The sequence below is a fragment of the Rattus norvegicus genome, chromosome 4 (assembly GCF_021556685.1).
Source record: "Rattus norvegicus strain SHRSP/BbbUtx chromosome 4, alternate assembly SHRSP_T2T, whole genome shotgun sequence".
NCBI lineage: Eukaryota > Metazoa > Chordata > Mammalia > Rodentia > Muridae > Rattus > Rattus norvegicus.
Window position 1 is genome coordinate 73,342,947 of NC_141537.1, and position 21,440 is coordinate 73,364,386.

Below are 21,440 nucleotides of genomic sequence, written 5' to 3' on the forward strand. Positions count from 1 at the left end.
AGATAAGCAAGTATCAAAAAGGTACTATTCCTTAAAAGACACACAGACAAACACACACACACACACACACACACACACACACACACACACACACACACACACACGTGTACTGCATAGCAGTATCTATCAATCTATGCTGCCAAACTGAATATGTCTAAACCTTATACTACCATTTACTAGTTGTGTGACCTTGGGGGCAAGACAATCAACATTCTATACCTCATTATTGTCATCTTCATATATTCTATGAATGACAGACATATATAGAAAACTCTCGGTATACATATTACTGTTGCTGTAAAAAATAAAATGCACTGACAAAAAGCGAGTTAGGAAAGAAAGGGTTTATCCTGGCTTACACTTCCAGAGGGACAGAGTCCATCGATGCAAGGAGGGCGTGGCAGCATGAATGTGAGGCTAGTCTGGCAGTCAGGAAGCAGACTGAGTACATTTCCACAGCACACAAGGAGAGAAAACCGGGGAGTGGAACTAGGTTATAAACCTTCAAAGCTCACCCCAGTAACATACATCCTACAGCAAAGCTCCACTTCTTAAAGGTTCCTCCTAAACCTTCCCACACAGCACTACCAACTGGGAAGCAAGTGTTAATACATGAGCATATTAGGGCCTTTTCACACATTCAAACTGCAACAGCCTCAAAAATCCTAAGGGCATAGTAGGACCTAGGATCACCTTTGCTACAGAAACATAAATATACTGAAATTCATATCAGTTTGTACAGCTCAATCGTGACTCAATGCAGTACAGTGGCTGAAAATTCCTTGCAGAACTCAGCTGTCTCTGAAGTGTTCTCGTCTCAACTAAGTAGTGCTTCTGCGCCTGTTAACAGCTACATTAGCAGCTCTTACTATTACATGCCGTAAAACGATTCAATTGCACAACGAGATTGACTAAACAGAAGCCATTTACACTTCAAAATACAACAGAAGGGCAGAAGTGTACTACCGGACTCCATCTGAAGCAGTGGTCCTACCTGACAAGTGGATATGATAACTCATCTCCTAACAGTAATAGAAAGGTTAAATTTATGATCAGTTTCAAGTATCCATGCTGCCATACACATAATCCTTCCACTGCCATCTAATGTCACAGTCCAGAGCACACTTCAGAGTGAGAAGTGGCTTCCGTGAATGTCATTAGTTTGAGCCAGTCAGCACACAGATTCTTTTCACTTGCAGTTTTTCAAACAGGACTTGCTGCAGGCTCACTTTAACTGAAATCTGTAACATGAATCCAGTGAGTTGAACACAGGCAGGAGAGAACCAAACTGTTCCTTGGACAACAGTAATTGTGGATCAAGACGGCAGAAACTAAAGGATTAAGTGATTTTATAGTTTTAAATCAAACCTACATAAAGTTCCAAGCAGGCTTCCCAGGCCTAAATTACTCCAGCCCTGTAAGGTGCATTAAACCTTGGGCATTAGACACCTACAAATTCTCCTCTCTTTCTCTCCAGCCCTCACGGATTCCTGAGGTCCCCAAGTCAGCCTCCACTCTGAGCTCTACCTGTGTCAGCTGTTACTCTCTACTCATTGGAGACCCACCAACTTGCAATGTGTTCTTATTTCCAAAATTCAGATAAAAAGCTAATTTTTTTTAATTTTGAAAAAGAGATGAAATAAAAATAAATTTCAGTACATTACTTAGTACCTGGATGTTGCGGGTGAGAGTCATGTCCATAGTTTGAAAGTAATACCTAGATCTTCCAGTTCTTTCTCTGATTCCTTCAACGGGGGTCCTATTCTCAGTTCAGTGGTTTGCTGCTGGCATTCGCCTCTGTATTTGCTGTATTCTGGCTGTGTCTCTCAGGATCTTGAAGGGGCTCGAGACCCCATATGTACAACAATGCTAAGCAACCAGAGCTTCCAGGGACTAAGCCACTACCTAAAGACTATACATGGACTGACCCTGGACTCTGACCTCATAGGTAGCAATGAATATCCTAGTAAGAGCACCAGTGGAAGGGGAAGCCCTGGGTCCTGCTAAGACTGAACCCCCAGTGAACTAGACTGGTGGGGGGAGGGCGGCAATGGGGGGAGGGTCGGGAGGGGAACACCCATAAGGAAGGGGAGGGGGGAGGGGGATGTTTGCCCGGATACCGGGAAAGGGAATAACACTCGAAATGTATATAAGAAATACTCAAGTTAATAAAAAAAAAAAAAAAAAGAAAGTAATACCTAGCACATAGGATCAAGCTTAGGGGAATTAAAATGCATAAAACTATGCAACTGTTGCCCAAATGTAACATTACTTTACTGCTGTGTCCATTTCATTGTTAGAGAAGGATGAGGAAAGAAAAACATCCAGAAAGTCCTACAAGTTGTTTCCCTATCTCTCTATCATTCCTTTCTGGATCTTTGCCAGGACTAAAGACAAGACAAGCTGAGATTGGCTGCTGAGGAATTAAAAGACTATGTCCCCACCTGGAAATTCCTAGGTTCACAAGCAGCTGCTGGGCTGTTAGAGCAAATCAGGAGAGCATTATTGGGGTAGAAGGCCTGTTGGGCTGCTTCCAGGGCACTGCCCTGATGTAGCCTGTGTGGTCCGCACGCCTTCCTGTGGAAAGTGCCTTCCGATACATCTCCACATGCCTGCATTTTCTACAAGAGCACTAAAAGCAGCATTAAGTAGAGCACCCCCTGTGTCCACGCCAAGTGTACCACGTCGTGAAGGCTATATTTTATTCATTGGGGGTGTGTATTCACTTTTTATACAGGTTGTTATATATGGGCTACAGAAAAACCAAATTCAAAAAGGGTTACTTAACAATGAAATCAGCAAGATTTAACTGATGAAATCATAATTTAAAAAAAAACTAAAAATTCGGTTCCCTTCAAATATAAAATGATCACACACAAGAGATTACTCAATAATTAATTAGATATTAGTACAAATTTCAAGGCATGGTTATGGGCCAACATTATTACTAAAATCTATTTCCTAATTATATAAGAATGGTACATCTGCTATAACAAGGACTCTCTAAGCATCTAGAAAGTAATAGGAACACTATTCTGGTGCGATGGAGACTATTTACCAAAAGGAATTGTTAGGGTTTTGAGGGATTGTTTGTTTGGTTGGCTGTTTTGGTTTGTTTGTTTGTTTGTTTTTATTGTTATTGCTGGGGAGGCTGGGGTTTTTGGGGGGTTTTTTGAGCATGGTAGAATGATGAAAAACAATTACATGCCTCCTGCACAGAAACTGTTTGCAGTATTGTGAATAAGAATCATGTGTACGGTTATTAATTACCTTGTACTACCACAGCATTGAAAAGTCTATCTAAAGAAAGAAAACGGAGAGGAGCCCCCCTACAGTCATTGCAGGATCCATGAGGCAAACCCAGACTACATAGAAAAGACACTTAGTAACCTCTTCTGTTCATTTTCAAGTCCTAAAACTCTTCCTAACTTGGGTAATGGCTAGTGCTAGTCTGAATAATTAAAATAGTCATATAAGATAGAGGAGTTGAGAAGCAAAAATAATTTTCATAGATTCTTCCACCAAAATTTGCAAAGATGAACTGGAAATACACACATTTGACAGATTTCTTGTTTATGCTTGTCTAGAATGAATGAAGCCCTGGGTTCAGGCCCTAGCACTGCATAAAAGACTGTGGTATTACACACCCTCAACCACATACGTAGTAGTAGCAGAAAGTTCAGAAATATAAGTTCATGGCCCAGAAGAGATGGCTTATTTAGTAAAGTGGCTGCTGCTACATAATACGTCTGAGGACCTGAGTTAATATCCATATTAGCATCCACATAAAAAACAGAGGCTTGCTGCACTCACCCTGAAGTTACTGTCAGAATCAGTGAGATACCCTGCCTCAAAAAGTAAGGTGGAGTACAAGAGAAGAGTTCATTGCTGACATTTGGCCCCCAATTACATCTGCACACACATATGAACAGGTATATATGCATATAACACACACAGGTATATATGCATATAACACACAGGTATGCACAAACACACAAACACACACAAACACACACACAAACACACACACACACACACACGAGTTCAAGATTAAAATCAGACTGGGCTATAGGACACATTGTCTAGAAAAAAAATTTTCCAGGGCATTCTAACAAGGCCATACTAAAAAGGACACTAATATGCTGTTACTGAGCTGTGGACTTGATTCATCCTTTCTCAGAAGTCATCTAGAAATATGTACTAGAGACTCAGGTGTTATATTTCATTTCATAATTCTACTCCCAAGAATGTACACTCCAAAAGATGCATTAACATATATAAATTCCATAGAGTATTGATGTAGCTTTCCAAAATTTAAGAGTTGTCATAAGCCCTCAGCTTTGTTGCATGTTTCATGTGACTTAAAGGTCCCTGTCATACTGTACTCTAAGTTCTGACGTCTGTATCCAAGTGCCCTACTAGTCTATAAGCTCCATGAAGGTACATACCATTTGTTTCTAATTCTCCTAGGGGTCAGATACATGAACATGCTGCTGCGTGCATAAGAGACTCAAAGTACCAGCTCAACAAACTGACAAAGAGAGGAGTGGAAGGGAGGGAGGGAGGGAAGGAGACAGACAGAGAAAGACAGACAGACAGAGAGGAACATGTCCCTTCTATATAGATCAAACAAAAATCACAAGACATAACCTGAGCATGTGTGTGTGTGGCCAGTGTCCTGAATCTGTTCTACCTTACAGCAAGCAATTTTCAAGTCCTGATCCCGTGAAAAAGAAGAAAAACAGAAGGAAGGTCAGAAAAGTCTACTGATTTCCAACTTCATTAATCTTCAAAGCGCGTTTCTCAGAATTAACATTATGGATTCACTTATCAGCATGGTGTCATCAGAGAGAGAACTGTGACAATGTGACTACTCAGATGTGACTGAAGCCATCTGAGAAAAAGTGCTTATTCACAGATGCCTCTTGCCTCCAGGGACAATTCAGAGAGCATCGTTCAGATGAGCAGTTTCCTCAGGGAACTTCTCCTAACTGTAATCCTTTTGTATTAGTTAGTTAGTCACAGTATCTGACAAAAGTAACTCAGAGGTGGAGAGGACTTATTTTGTTCATTTTCAGATATGTCAGGATGAGCTTGTTGAAGCAGAGCAGCTCACATCAGGGCAGACCAAAGAGCAGAGGGAGAGAATCCCAGCTGATTTTCTCCTTCCCCATACTCCACCTTGGCCTCCAGCCTACGGGATGATGCTGCTCGGTCAGGGTAGATCTTCCTTGTTAATCCTCAGAAAGTTTGTACAGACACAAACCCAGATCTACTCCACTACTGTACTGTGTGGTTCTAAATCTGCGAAGATGATTACCATTTCAATACCCAAATTCTAGCATTTGTTTTCTAATATATATTTTGGGGCTAGTAATTACATATAAAATTTAGAGTTACTTCCCCAATACCCAAAGCACAACCAAATCAAAAACATGTAGAAAGTTTCACTCTATCTGTACCAAATATATTGACAGAACCGAAATCATGCATATCTCTTCTGAGAAGTGTACTAAGTATCCCAAAGAAGACAGTCCCTGGAGATGCTGCTGGAGCAGAGGACAATAGCATGCGACCCTCAAATAAATGTCATCTAGTTCAGACGGTTCAACATTTAAGGAATGAATTAAAAAAATCAAGTAAAAGTCTTCTGTGCTACTTAAGTTGAAAATGAAGAAAACAGGGTAAGCTTCCATTATTTTAGTATGTATCTGTATATTTGACCTTAGCCACAGGCTGTACGATAACATAAACGTTTTTAATACCTGTTTGTCGAATGTGAAGGGAAACCAAAGAAAAAGCCAAGCCTCTAGTAAACAGCCTATGAGACTGATTACAAGTCCAGTGATTATGGAGAGATGGAATATTGAAAGCACAGAGCCAAATCACTGTAGTTTCGTTTAGCACCTAAATAGCCATTTATTGAGACGTTCTACGTGTGGCTAGCTTTGTGACTATAAGGTAAATGGTTTGGGAATATAGAAATGAACCTGAAGCTTCTACCAACCCAAAGGCAAAAAATGTCTTTACTCACTGTTGGCATAGAATAAGTTATCTCTGTTTTCCTTTTGAAATGAGAGTTGGTTACTGTGTCAACACTAACAAAGGTGTATGTTTTCTCAAAAGACAGAGCTGCCTGGTTATGTTCCAACAGACGAGCCATCCCACAGGAAAGCACATGCTGGACACCATGGGGAACTGCAGGGATTTCTGCAAATACTGGACTCACTGCTCACAGCTTTAGCACTTGAGTGAGGAAGAAGATGCCAGCCCAGTGTTCTTACTCGGTCGAGGGCAAACTTCTCAGCAGCAATTGTGAGCTGAGCCAGAACCTCACACAACCCAAGAGTACATCAAAAGCTTAAAGTGCCTGAAAGTCAAAAAAAACAACAAAAAAAAACAAAACAAAAACAAAAACAAAAAAAAACAAAACCCAAAAACCCAAAAAACCCACAAACAAACAAGACAAACAAAAAAAAAAAAACAACTAAAGAAACTATTCCTGTTGACAAACATGTAAGTAGCTTCAAAACCAGGGGTGCGATAAATGCAGGATTACATTTAAATGAATTACAAATTACATCTGCTTACCACCTACAAAGAAAAACACTTCCCAGTGGATAGGAAGTTAGTGCAGAAACATGATATTCTGGAAGATCTTAAAAGCCAAGTGTTGTTAATGTACCAAAATCTACATATTTTATCATCTCCTTTTTAATTTGGGGGTGGGGATATGATTGACAACATTAAAAGTACCCTCAGAGGTCTGCCCTATGTTTTCAGTTATTTGATCTAAACAGATTGGATTCCCTTAGTTTCCAGAGGCATGTGACATAACTATCAAAATACAAACAGAACGACTAGGAAAGGAGTGCCCTGGAGACTGAGGCCAAGGAGACAGATGCTCTGCATGGTGTGGAGAAGACAGCTTTCAGATATAATGAGATGCTGCTTCAAATGAGGGAAACAATTTGGCCATCAACAATAGCTGGACTGCAACCTTTGCCATCAAATACAATAAATCATAAATAAACGTACAACAAAAAGGAAGGCAAATACAAATAAACAAAAACATCAATCAAAGCTGGGGGGAGAATTAAATTTCCAGCATACATAGACAGTGAGGTTTGTGACATCTAACAGTCTTGGCACACTGTACCTACACTTTAGCCTGTAAAGGGGGAAGCTCAACAATTAGGAGTTACACAGCAAGAGAAGTATCGCAGTCAAAGCGGCAGCTTGCCAGGGAAAGCTCCATAGAGGCACAAATACACTCGGATGGACTGGCATTTATGTGGAGAAGTGAAACAGGGTAAATAACCTGTGACAATAAAAGACTACAATTCTTGAGCAGTAGCCTCAGATTTTATGGTTCCGAAAAAAAAAAAGAGTCTTCCACCCCCCATTTTTCTAAAAAGTTATTTTCAGAAATATGCAAGTTAGTTCTAAGTTTCAACATGTTAAGAGCAGGAGACAGAAACTGGCCAGGGTAGTTCAGGTGTCTGTTCTGGGCCAGAAGCTGGAAATGCCCTTGGCTCAGTCTTGGTCAGGAAGGAGCTCTGGTTCTTATCTGTACTCTTGTCATCCTTCTTCCCCTCTTCCACAACCTATATGTGCACCCTATAGGTGTGAAGGTGACAAACTGAGAGGCATCTGGAACCACTGCAGACTGACAGCTCACCTCCCCACACTCACTCCAGTTTCTGCCACAGTAACCACCCTGAGAACAGCAGCCTGACAGTTCCGTTCTAGTACACGCTTCTCTAGAGGAGCTGTCTTCTGCTCCCACCTATAATTCCTTCATAAAACTGCTTTCTAAACTCACCCTCCCACTGTCCCAAATCCCATTCATTGAGACAAGACAAAGGACCTGAAAGCCGCTGCTCTGAAGTGGCTCAAATGGACATTGATTTTGTGTGACAGCTTCGCTCCCTGAGATATGCACTCTTGAGACAAGAAAACTTGTATTGTACTCAAGGACCACCCTTCGCTAGATTTCAAAAGCAGCCATATGACTTTAGTGCAATCAACAAAGCCATATTGACACAAAGAACCACAAAGGCAGAACACCCAGGTTTCACCCCTCCATCCATCTCTAACACCTGTATCCAGGGCCGACCTTGGAGAAGAGATATTCTTTTCATTGTCTGTAAAGTTAATTACAAAGTTATGAGAGTACTCATGGATCAATGGGAAAAAAAGGTTAGGATTAACTCTTGAAACTGTAAAGTCCAGTTTGTCTTTTAGATTTCCCTAGCTATACCCTGACAATAAGGTATCACATCTTTAGCAGCAGCCTTGCAAAGAGGTTTATCTGCCATTTGTGATAAATTATATTACAAACTAAATATATGTCAAGTATATCCAATGAAGACTTAGCATCTAAACTAAGATGTGACAGAAATGTAAACCACTTCCTGAAGCTTGGAAACTTAGAATAGGAAACGTAATCCCTACCATCTATAACCTTTATACTGAACAGGAAATGTAATCCCTACCATCTATAACCTTTATACTGATTACAAGTTAAAACACATTTTACAGACACTAGTTTAAAGACATTATAAAATTGCCCTCTCTTAAGAGGTGATTGGGGAACATTTTAATTACATGCAACATGCCATTTATTATCCTAAACCACCTGTTGTAGCTGAATCTTTTCAGAGTGTTTTAGGTTGAAACTTATTTGTCCTCCAATGATTGGTCACCTGAAACTGTTGGGAGTGGGAAAACATCTGAAAAGCAGAGCCTATGGAAGGAAGTAGGTCATTAGGTACAGGTTGGGGATGTTCCTTCATGGAGATGTTGCTTCCCAGAAACCGAGAGATGGGCAGCCTACTCCACCAAGTGCACTTTACCATCAAGTATTGTGGATTGCCATCAGAGGCACAGTAACAGAACAAGCAACCCTGGACTGAAACAATGAACTAAAGTACATTTCTTTCTTTTCTTTTTCTTTTCTTTCTTGTCCTCTTCCTCTTCTTCCTTCTCCTTCCTCCTTTTTCTTCTCTATTTCCATGAGAAGCAAATTTTCTACTTCTGGTGAGCATTTTCCAAGACATTCCCTCCTATAAATTTCTCAGGTACTCTGTTGCACAGAGCAAGATCCTTATCATAACATAGATTCTGTTTGGCCAGAGTTTGGTCAGGATCTGAACCTTTTCATAGGCCCTTGTACATCTCCTTCAAAATATGATATCGCTAAGTTCCATCCATGAGGGGCTTCTCATCTTCATATCCCCCAACTGATATATGTGTACCCGTCCTCAGCAAGAATCCTTCTAGACTTTTTAAAGTAAAACTCCCCAACATCTAATGTTTCCTCTTAAAAATGTCCCATCCACTGATTGCCTACCCTGCTCCATGGCTACCAAGTTCTACTTCACCATGCTATATACACATTAAGTCCAATCTCTCAGGAACACTACAAGGTCTGGCTGCAGGGTTCCCCTATATTCACCTCATGGTCATGAGTGGACTTTTCCTTACTGTGTCTTAATAAATACTACTGAACAATGTTTCGTTAACAGTTGATAATCAAAAGGTATTGAATGAACAAACAGGAATGTACAAATACATATAAAGCACCTAAGACCAAAAAAAGTGAATTTCTACAAGCCAGCTACATTATATTGCACTGATTTTAAAACGTCCTTATTTGGTAATCATTGGACTACAAGAGTTCCTCCAACTACAATCAGTTTATGCATTTATAAAATTGCTAGAAACTTAAAATACTGTGAACTAAAAGCACATTTAACAGACCTATATACCAGATATAACAGCTCAGCAACAGTAAGGACATTTTACTTGATGCCAAATGTATGAGTTTATATTTGCACAGCTGGCTGGGAACTGCAAATGTTGGTGGTTGCTCCGATCAAAAGAGCACCAAGAGAACCACTAACCATAAACCAAAATTCAAGTTTAAGTCCTGGCTGAATTCCTAACATTCAGTATTTCAGAACTTGACTATATTTGGAGGGAACTCATATGGGTAGGTATTAATCCAAACATGGCTGGCATTTTCATAAGAATGAGAAATTATCCACAAAACACCTGCCAATCATGTGTGTGCATAGGAACTGAGTTTCTCCTGCAAGACAAAAAAAAAAAAAAAAAAAAAAAAAAAGACACAAGAAACCAAACCAAATCCAAAGATCCTGATCTTAGAATTTTAACATTTATAATTGTGGGAAAATAAAGTTCTGATGCTAAAAAAAATATTTATTATTTTTTTAACTTTTTAAATTATGTGTATTTAGCAAGTCTGTGACAACCAAACTGGACCTTAGCAATAGAAAGAAGTACATGTTCTTAACCACTGACCCATCTCTCTGCCCTCTCAAAATTTGTTAGTAGAACAACCAACTGTGGCTCAGTTAAGGCTAGCCGGGTAACAGCATATTGTTACTAAATGTTGAAAATGTCCTAATAATAGAGTGGGCAGTTTTTGTCTTTTTACTCATGTTACAGTCAGCTCTAGAAGCAGTAGAGTTCAGATGCTAAAGCGCCACATGCAGCTAGTGGCTACAGTAATGCAGAGCTCAGATCTAGAGAAGAGACAAAGCCAGAAAGTCTATCAACTGTCCCAAGTTGGCTGGGTAATAAGACCAAAAAACAGTTTCTACTGCAAATTCACAGCAGTCAAATCTACTCTCACACATCAGATTTTACTCTGGTTTGCTTAGTAGACTAAAGGATGTTGGCATGTACCACACATATCAATGTAATCACTTGGGTCTTAAAATGTGAGTGTTGGGCAAAATACAGAGATCGGAGGCTTGTGGAGGGTGTGTTTATCATTGATAAGGGTCAGAATTTGAAGACAGGTGATCCAGGTATGCCACTGGTAACTGGCCAATGCTGATATTTACCTCAGGTTTTATTATATACAGCTTAAATTTTATCAGGCATTTTCAACAGACATCAAGTGCCCAGAAATACATCAGCTTTAGTATTACATTGAACAGAATATTTCAAGTCACTAACAACTTAATCCAAACAGTATGCTGGTCTGCAGTTACTACTACATGCATATGTAATAAAAAGTTCAATGAGCATGAATGCATGTAACTGGGGTAAGAGATATTCATTTAGCCTTACATAGAACTCTCTCACCTAACTGAACCAAATGCTTTCACTCAAATAAACAGCTACCTCACTTAAGAATGTATCAGAAAAATAAAACTTACTATTTAGAGTAGGTCCTAATAATCAGGATGTTGTTTATTTAGTACAAAGTTCTAATATGAGAATTTAACATTTGAACAGACCTCTCCTTGAACAGACTTCAAAATATCTTACACTTCCTAGGGACTTCATTTAGATTTATTCCTATTTTACATAGTTAAAGAAACTAAGCGACATGGGAAGGTCTTAAAACTAAGATGAGGACAGCTACAGCTCAAAGCTAGGCCACCTTTTATTTCCTCGAATTCTCCACAGGCATTGCCCCATTGAAGCATTAGAACTATGCTGAGCATACAATGTCATGTAAATGTTAGTTATTACAAAAGTCTGTAATATAATTATGCTGACTGGATCAAATGTGCATTAATAATACTTAAAATGGTAATCAAGTTTAGAACAAACCTCAATAATGGTAATTCAATTTAGAAGAAATAACTCCCAAGAGCGTCGTGCTCAAAGGAATCTTTTCTAAATGTAAAAGTCTATATAATCTTTTTGCAAAGAAATGTAAAGTGATCAATAAAAGCCTTACCAGCATAAAATTTATTTATGAAGATCAAATTATGTGGAGAGACTAAAATGGAATTTTTGACTCGGAAGTTATATTCTAAAGTAAGTTGTATGACATATCAAATTGCTATATTTCTTATTCCATCAAATCTCTTTAAGGCTGATATAAGAGCTTTATTTAAAATGTCAACAGCGTCAAGGAGAATTAAAAGTGTGAGGGATAAGCATGGCTGATTCACAAAGACTGGACTCACTGCACAGGTGTCCTCACTCGAAGCCCCTGGAAAAGCACACTCTAGAATAAAGGAAACTTGAATGTGGACAGCACTACATACCATGGACCATGGGAAGTAGAGTCAGGAATTGAGTAAAGCAACTTATATCATAATTCCATTTTTGTTTTTAAAGCACTTAACTGCACATTTATACACAGCAAATATCTGAAAAGACACATACAGACCCTGTGTCAACAGCAGCAGCCTCTGAGGGGTTGGAGTGTGTTCTGTTTTATGCAGCATAAAGTAGAAGGAACTCCGGGACACATCCATACTAAAGTACTCTGTCACTGAAATACACACCCAGCTCATTTTGTTGCTTTTCTAACTTTATCTATTGAGTATGCTACACTGTAATAAAAGGCTTGGTCCATAAGGTGGCGCTACTGTCAGGTGGTACAAACCTTTCTGAGCTGAGGCACACTAGAAGAACTTACTGAGAGGGTACAAGGCTGTACTCTCACAGCAGAATGAAGGACCCCATCTCTCCTGGCCTCTGATGGAGATATGTTTACTTCCACAGGGAGCCTTGTCATAATAGGCAACTCACTACAGGCTAAATCCATGGTACTTTACCTTTCTTGGAATTTAAGTTTCAAAACTGAAAGTTAAAACAAATCATCTTTGTAAATCACCTGTGCCAAGTATTTCATTAGTGGCAAAAGACTTATAGACATATACTATAAAATATATTTTAAACGTTTTTCTTAACTTTCTATGGGTTTTTGTTGGTGTTTGGCTTTTGTTATTGTTGTTGTCCTTGAGAAGGGGCACGCACCATGCTGTAGTCTCCGCTAGACTGAAACTCACTAGGTAGACAAGGATAGCTTTAAACAGAAATCCTCTTTCCTCTCTGTCTTATGTTTTATTTCTGTAGCTCTAATAAGATTCCTTGTGACAAAGGCAGCTCAGGGGAGAAAGGTTTTATTTTATCTCATCCTTTCCAGTTACAGTCCCTTATAGTAGGAAAGTCACAGCGACTGGGGACCTGAAGCAGGTAGTCCTATCACATCTACAAATTAATGCACGCACTGCTGAGGTCACAGACAGGTGCCTCCACCTTCAAACTGGGCTTTCTCACATCAGTAAATCTAACCAAGACAACTCCTCAAAGACAGGCCCATAGGACAAACTGAGGTAGACAGTCCCTTAATCACTAAGGGACTTTCTATAGGATTATACATTGTGTCAAGTTGACATACACTTTACTTTGTGGTAAAAGTTTCAAACATACAGAACTGTGAGGCTTTGGAATAGACATGATCATATGTACTGAAAAATAAGGTGGAAGTGAAGATTTACAAGGATACACTGAAAAGCCACCCCACCCCGTGTTCACACCCCCTGTGTTCACAACTCGTAAAACAGCAGTGCCCTACTCCTTAAATATTATTTTTTATTTGTTTAAAAAGCTGAAGTCTGAAACATGAGAAAAACAGGTAAAAGATTTTGGTTCTCCCTATATATCCATCATCTTCACAACACTCATCAATGTTAAAGAGGTAGTCCTCTAACTTTATTGATAAAATATCAAAAATCACAATACTCTACCTAGGGCAAGCAAATTCCTGTGGGTATTGTGATGACCCACAAACATTGTATTTAGCAGCTATGAAATGTGTCTCTAGATGTTTCAATTGTTAATCAAGCAGGCACCAGAGTAGCAGGATGTGTAAATGTTTGTCACTTTGAGGAAGTGACTAAAAAGAAAAGCCAGCTCAAAAAAGAAAGGCCCGCTGTCATGGGCAAGGTCACATGGCCCCCAATACCAAATGGCTGAATAAGGAGTGTGCTTTTTTTGCATAAGGGCTGGCAGTTTAGAGCTGGGGCAGAAAGACCAGCAGAATATCTGACCAGACAGATGCAGAATGGAAACAGGACAGAGCTAGGAATTAGGCAGTGAGAACCAAGTGGAAAAACAAAATGGCTTGGAAGTCAGGCTAAGAAGCTAGCTGGGAGACTATCCCAGCAAAAAAGGTCAACAGCCCAACTATACAGATCTCTCCTTGTCTTTATTATTAAACCTCAAGCAGGATCCCGAGAAGCCCCACAATACGTGGATAAATGTGCCTACCACCAAGCTGACAATCGGAGTTCAATCTTCAGGGCCTACAGTGGAAGAACAGACTGCAGAAGTAGTCCTATGACTTCCAATGCGTGTTATAGTATATATACATCAACACATATATATGTGCTCATACACACAAACAACACACAGAGAAAGAGATAGTATAACTATAACCAAAGTATCTAAATCCTCTGTAGATAAAAGAAATGTTTAGAGATAAGAAAAGCCCTGATAAAATATATTACAAACCATATACAGGAAACGCCAACTGAAGTACTCCTGAGCACCAAGCACCTATTAGAATGGGTAAGATTTAAGAATCACAATTATTATAATTAATAAGGAGCTTTCTAAGTGATAAATGCAGAAGGAGCTAAGGAAGGAAGACTGAAGTTGGAACAAATGTTCACTTAAGTGAAGACTGGCAATAAAAAGTGAAGGACAGAAGAACCCGGATGATAGCCAGGAGTCAGGTCCTGGAAGGGCTGCAAAACCACGGTAAGATTTAAAAATATTTCATGTGAATTCACCATGTGAATATCGGAGTATACTTACACAAACTTAGATGACATACCCTTTTGCTCCTTGATGACAAGCCCATACAACATGGCACTGATTACCATAGGCAACTCTAACTCACTGTTTTTGTATGTGTGTGAAAGACAACTTTATGCATAAGTATCTGAGAGAAAATTCAGTTAGCAAAGAACTGTGATACATTTTTTGCTTGTAATCCTCCTGCTTCAGCCTCCCAAGTCCTAGGATGGTAAATGTGCACATAGCTGAGGGTAACATGATTTACTTGAGCTGCTTTAGGCTAGCCTAAAGACTGGTTTCAATGGACTATTCCAAACGAGGAATGCACAGATAACTTTAACTGTTTTCTAACTCCTTCCCTGAAAGGGCTCTCTATGCTCATGCTCTCTCAGCCATTCCCAAGCTCCCTCCAATGCCCTCCAGCTCCATCTGATCTCCTCACACAGCTGCCATTCTGTGTGAGTGCTGTCCTGTGAGGATGCAGCACTAGCCACACCCCCAGCTCAGGCTGGCCCATATCATGTAAAGTACTGCTCATTTCCCTGTGGTACTCACAAATAAAACCCATGCCCTTTTCGAAACGCAGATGGAGTCTGCTCAGCCATGGTGTCGTCTTTGCCTCCTCCTGCCTTCCTAATCTCCCTCTCTAGAGACCCCATGTTCCACACAGAACCACACAGTTCACCATCTAACCAGGTTCCATCGTAGTTTGTTCTTGACCTCCCACTCCACAGTGCACTTCTGGACAGAAAATACAGACTCTTTCACTGGTGTATCTCCCACAGCATGCAGTACCAACAGAAAAGCACTAGTTAGCTAATCGATTTTCCTGACCTTGGAAATGTACAAATGCCTTTCACCAAGCAATTTCACTCCTAGGAATTTACCCAATTGATAAGTGTGCATTAATTTTCCAAAAACTGTTATTGAAATATGAAGTGTATGAGAGGAGCCTTACAAACTTCAATAATATGACCCTTAAAATAGACCAACTTTAATGTTTGCTGCAAATTAGAAAAATGGAAAACTTGGTCTGGAGATGGAGTCCAGTGGGTAGGGTGCTTTCCTAACATGCAGAGCCCTAGAGTCAGGTGTGGTGGTGATAAGCATCTGTAATCACAGCAGGAGGGGATGAAGGGACCAGAAGCTCTGAGGCATTGCTGTGCAGCAAGATGGAAGTGACAAAACAGGAAGAGATGAAGGGAAGGAGGGGGGAGGGAGGGAGGGAGGGGGGAGGGAGGGAGGGAGGGAGGGAGGGAGGGGGGAGGGAGGGAGGGAGGGAGGGGGGAGGGAGGGGGGAGGGAGGGGGGAGGGAGGGAGGGGGGGAGGGAGGGAGGGGGGAGGGGGGAGGGGGGAGGGAGGGGGGAGGGAGGGAGGGGGGGAGGGAGGGAGGGGGGGAGGGAGGGAGGGGGGGAGGGAGGGAGGGAGGGGGGGAGGAACAAATAATGGGGTATTTCTGTATATGATCCCTGAGAAGTCACCGGAACTTGATAGAGAGAAGGGAGAGTCAGTTTCTAAGTTTAGTTATTTAGACGTCTGAGCCCACACTTCAGAAGGCACAATGCTGTTTGCCTGTAGTGAGAAGGATGGGGCCACAGCCTGGCAAAGCCCATACCTTACCCCAGCTATGCCTAACTTTTTAGAATGATCCTCTCGGCCAAGTAGAATGGTCTGTTTACTTAGAAACACTTCTATTTTCTTTAAAAAAAAAAAAAAAAAAAAGAACAAGGCTTTCATAAAGTAACTTAAGTTAAAATACATATACATTTTAACCCACTGTTCCAAAATAGTCATCTACTAAACAATGTATAATACATACTCTTTTTGTTTGAAGTATGTATTAACAGTTTTTTTTCCAGAGGACTACAATAAAATATTAGTGGTTTGGGAAAGGCTTTGTTTACCTGATTAAAAAAAAATCCCTCCAAAACTTCTTAAATTGCTATATAGGACTAGGTACTGCACTGGCCTCAGAGTTACCATTCAATTTTACTACATCTTACATGGATCTAAAGTCAACAGAAACATGCCTCTGAACCCTGTTTTCAAGGCCAAAGCTAACACTGAGATGGGAATACAGAGGGAGAAATACTGAAAACCCCAAGAGCACTGATCCTGGCTTGGAGATTTTGTACTTGACACAGGTATCTATACCACAATGTTACAGACCTTGCTCCAGTGTAGACATAAAAATGGAGTTAAAGAGTCAAGGCTTCTCCATTGAGCCTGTAATAAAATCGAAGGCAAAGCGCTTCAATTCCTATACATTACTATTCCCATCTCGGGACTGGCCCTGAACTCCCTCTGCCATTTTGTTTGCTCTCAGACTCTGCCATTGAATCTAATAGCTCCTAGCTATTGAATCGAACTGTTTCACATGTATTCATTGACAGTCCCAATAGCCCCATGACATATCTCTGCTCCCCAGATGAAGAAACTGAAGCATAAGGTCTGAGAAGCACTAAGCAGCAGGATTGACATTTAAAGCTATAGATTCAAATTCTTCAACAGCATTTTACACCTCGTAGCCCTCTCTGCACTTCTTTCAAGGCAGAAAACATTGGCAATTTTCACACACTAACATTCTTAACTAAGTGATCTGAAGGTCAACAAGTCCACCAGGTTCAAATGTTTATTTTTGGAAATGCTATTGGTTCTGCCATTAGTAGATAATTAAAAACTGTGAAATTTAATTTGCAAGATGTTAAGATGCTTTTTTGTCTGAAAAACTGTTTACAGTGATAAACTGGAAACCTCGTAATAGTTATTAAAAAAAACTGTTTTAAAACTCAATCTATCCTATATAAAAGAAATCAGTGATGCACTAGAGGCATACAAGGGTGGTTCCACAGGTCCACATACACCAGCAACATGGTCTCCCTCTTAGTACATATAGACTCTAGCTTGCTCACAGAATTGATAGACTCACTGACCTTATGTTTCTTAGAATGCATCTCAGTCCGTAAGTGACACATGACTGTACATGAAGATCAATATCACCTACTGTTATTACTGTAGCCTCTGGCTTTTCCCATCAGTACACCCAGGATGTATCAGTGGTAAGTACAAATCAAATTCAAAACTCAGAACAAGACCCCTGAATTCACACGCTTATAGAAACTATAGGCAACCGCTGAAAAATGATATTTCTACTAAAACTGATGATGGACCCAAAATTCTACACAGTATAAATTAAAGAGGGGCTGTGGGGACAGTTCAGTCAAGAAAGCATCAAGAACCGAATTCAATCTCAGAATCCACATACAAATATATATGGCCAGTTGGCTAACACTTATAATCCTAGATTTAGGGAGGTGGCCATAGAGATACTGGGGTCCCTATCCAATTGGCTAGTCAACCAGCCTAGCCTAATCAATTATTTCTAGACCAGTGAGAAATCCAGAAACAAAGTGGACAGCACCTGAGGAACAACACCTAATAATGATATCTGGTCTCCAAATGCACATGTGCACAACACATGTACCTATACAAACATACATATATAGAAAACGTAATTTAAAAATTAAATACATCTAGCCTTACAATCTGTCACTGTAGTCAAATTACATAAGAATAAATGCTACTAATGAAGCTTTTTCCACATATTACCATGTGGAGTACTGTAATTTTAATGTTTGAAAAATAAAAATCCTTGGGGCTGGGCACACAGTTTACTGATAAGAGTATTTTACCTCGCGTTTTCAAGGTTCTGGATTCGATCCCCAGCACCAAAAAGTTTACAATAAAAATTAAAATCCTTAGGGTTAAACCTTTAAGACATTGTCTATAACCATATATTGAGCCTGTACTAAGTTCTGGTACTTTCAAGGTGATTAGAAACGCGTTCCTTACAGGCAGCCATTGACATCCCTCATGGCCCCAGTGTCAAATGTTCCACTGTTGGATATGTGTTCAGCGTGTTAGGTGTTTACTCTTGGAACCTCAGATAGAGGATACAAACTGTACCAACTAGCTCAGTCCTCACAAAAGTTCTACAGGGCAAAGACTAAATATTTATGTCTATATTTAAGTGATACTAATATCACTTTTCAAACAGGGAAACAGAGGCACAGTAGTGGTTGCTTAACTTGCTTGCCCACAGGAAAAAGAACAAAGGACGGAGTTTGGGGTTAAGGCCTTCAAGGTAGGAATGTGGTCCCTCTGCGGGGCTCTTGCTGACACTGTAGCATGGTAAGGAATACGGTACCCGTGGGTAGCAGGGGCTCCAGCGGGGTAAAGACATGCTCCATAGCGGGGTATGGGTTCTGCATGGAAAAGAAAAGAAGTTCCAAGTTAAACTTCCCCAAATGTAATTCTGCGACGGGATTAAGCATCCCGTAGTATGCACTTTGGATCAGGCACTGAGGGAGGCCAGGAAGGTGCAGCCGTGGGCGGGGAAAGTTCCAGGCTGAGCGACTAGAGGACCGGGATCGCAAGCGAGCTCTCGGCTCCGGTTCCGGCCACAGCCTCCAGTCACCTAAACGCGCCAGCTTCCATCCGGGGACTGGCGGCGAGGGGCGGCCTCCCTCCCTCCCGCGCCCCCGCCCTGCCAGCCAGCGCGGGCAGCCGCGCACTTACACAATGGCGGCTGGAGCCACGAGCGACCCGAGCGAGGGCTGCAGGAATGACTAATCGGCAGCTCGGCGCTCGGCTGCGGGGCCTGTGGCGTGCTGCGAGTCCCCGGGAGAAGGCCCTGTACGCGAGCGCAGAGCCCCGCCCCTTCCGGAGCAGTCCTTGGCTGCTCCCTGCGTTGCTTCTAGCGGCCGCGGGGAGGGAGGTGCTAACCCGCTGTGCTCAGTTCCCCACACAGTGGAGAATTACGTTCAACTTCGCCCATCTGTCACACCCAGTCCACTGAGTCCACCTTCTCTTTCATCTCCTGCTTCCTGCGCTTTGCACAAACAGTGCTTTGTAAACATTCCAATGGAAACCCTTTCAAATGGATCACCACTTTATAGAAATGCAGCTTTTTTTTTTCAACACTAAGCAAAGCCAAAGTTTCACCACTACCACCACCTCTAAGCCCGCATAGAGGAAGACCCAGAAATTCTAAGGGCCTGTAAGTCTCCCGCTGGCCCAGGAATAAAAGAGATCATCGATCCCTGTGTTTTAAATCCAGTTCCAGCCTCAAAATCACTATATAGCTGAAGATGACTTCATACATCTGGTCCTCCTGTTTCTTCTTCCTATGCACTGTCATTTCAGTCATTGCTGGGCATATATCCAAATAATGAAATAATGGCATTTACAGAAATATGGGACCGGAGGACATTATGCCTATCAAATGAAGGAAGTTGGTAAAGAAAGGCAAATAGTATATGTTCTTAGTGTTATCTAGAAGCTAAAATGTTGATATCAAAAAAGGGGAGAATTGAATAGTAAATGCCCAAGTTTGGGAAGTGTAATTGAATCTTTAAATAGAAAGAAATGGAAGTTTGAGTTAAAAAGATATACTTATTACCCGACTGGGGAAGTACATCAGTGAGTAGAATGTTTGACTACCTGGATACCCAGTACCACATTAACTTGACAAGTTAATGTCCTCCGGTCCCATATATCTGTAAATGTCATTATTTCATTATTATTATAAGTGAAGAGTACAATTTCTCTATCACAATGTCTTTTCAGATGAATGCTAACTCAATAAACATAAGAGCACAGAGCGTGTGACAGAGTGTTTTCCATTCTTCTTGGACATATGCCCAGTAGTGGGATTAGTGGAGCGTATGGTAGTTGTGTCTTCTGTTTATTTAAGGAATTTCCATTGTGTCTTCCACAGGTCTATGCTAACTTAAATTTCCACTAACTCCGCTTCCGTAATTCCCCCTTTGTAAGTATCCCTGTCCCTGTCCCTGTCCCTGTCCCTGTCTTCCGTCTCCTGCTCTCTCATGTTGATCTCCTAGTGTAGTTTTATTTTATCTCCCTGAGGATTTGCAGTGGTGGGCAGTGTTGCTTATACTTTTTGACTGTGTATGCATCCTTTCCTGAGACATGGCTATTCGAGGCATTGGACCACTTCTAATTTGGATTATTTGTTGCCATTTTTTTTTCTCTACTGTTAGGTCTCAAACCCATGACAAAGAGCCAGGGGAGGTGCCTATTCAACACACCAGCATGGACCTGGCTGCCAGGTCCTCTCAGCACCTAGGTCTAGGCCCAGGGATAATTACATAGCATCACCCTGCGCTCAGCTAAAGCCATGCATTCATAAAGCTTGGGGACAACTCTCATCTTATTCCATCATCTGAGGAAATAAAAGTGACGTTTATGTTTATAGGGGATAGGTGGGGGAAGAAACCAGAAGCCCATACTTAAGAGGAGGATTGTGGTTGGATTTTTCTGGTCCCTTTTACTAGGCCATAGGACCATTTCAAACGTGTTAGGATTTACTGGCCTGGAAGTAGCATTAATCACAGAAAAGGACACAAAGGCCCTTTTGATTTTGGAGGACTAAAGCAGTCAAAAAGTGGAGCTGATCCTGAAGACCAGATTAAACCAATATGAGCTGGTAAGACAAGAGGATGATTATGCAAAAGAGGCCTCAGTCCAGATTTTTTAGTTTTGAGTCCCATAAGCAATGTCTAGAGTGGCAAGAAGGAAGATGGGCAGATGGCCCATGGCCTATTCATCCATGTACGGAGAGAAAGTAAACTCTCAGGACTTAGGGGTGTCGATCTGTGGGTGACTGCTTAGAGCTGATATATTATAGATGAGGAAAGCAGCAGTTAGAGTGTCTGAGGACAGGGTCCATCCAAGGAGCCATGATAAAATCTAACAGCTGGAAGAAGTCCAGAACATAAGCTGGGAGGTAATAACTGTACAACTTGGTGGGGAAAATAAGGAGACAAAAGTTACAG

At 41.0% G+C, this 21,440-nt stretch overlaps 1 protein-coding gene across 2 annotated transcripts in view; it reads right to left on the reverse strand.

Moving 5' to 3' along the window:
• The window catches only part of Tpk1 (thiamin pyrophosphokinase 1), a 378,286-nt gene extending 358,980 nt beyond the window's left edge, over positions 1-19,306 (reverse strand). The window contains 2 exon segments of one of the 2 annotated variants that reach the window (NM_001134994.1): positions 18,791-18,848; positions 19,162-19,306. In NM_001134994.1, the coding sequence (NP_001128466.1) occupies positions 18,791-18,833 (43 nt within the window). In that variant the 5' untranslated portion in view covers positions 18,834-18,848; positions 19,162-19,306. 2 annotated transcript variants of the gene reach the window in all.
• Between the last annotated feature and the right edge of the window lie 2,134 nt (positions 19,307-21,440).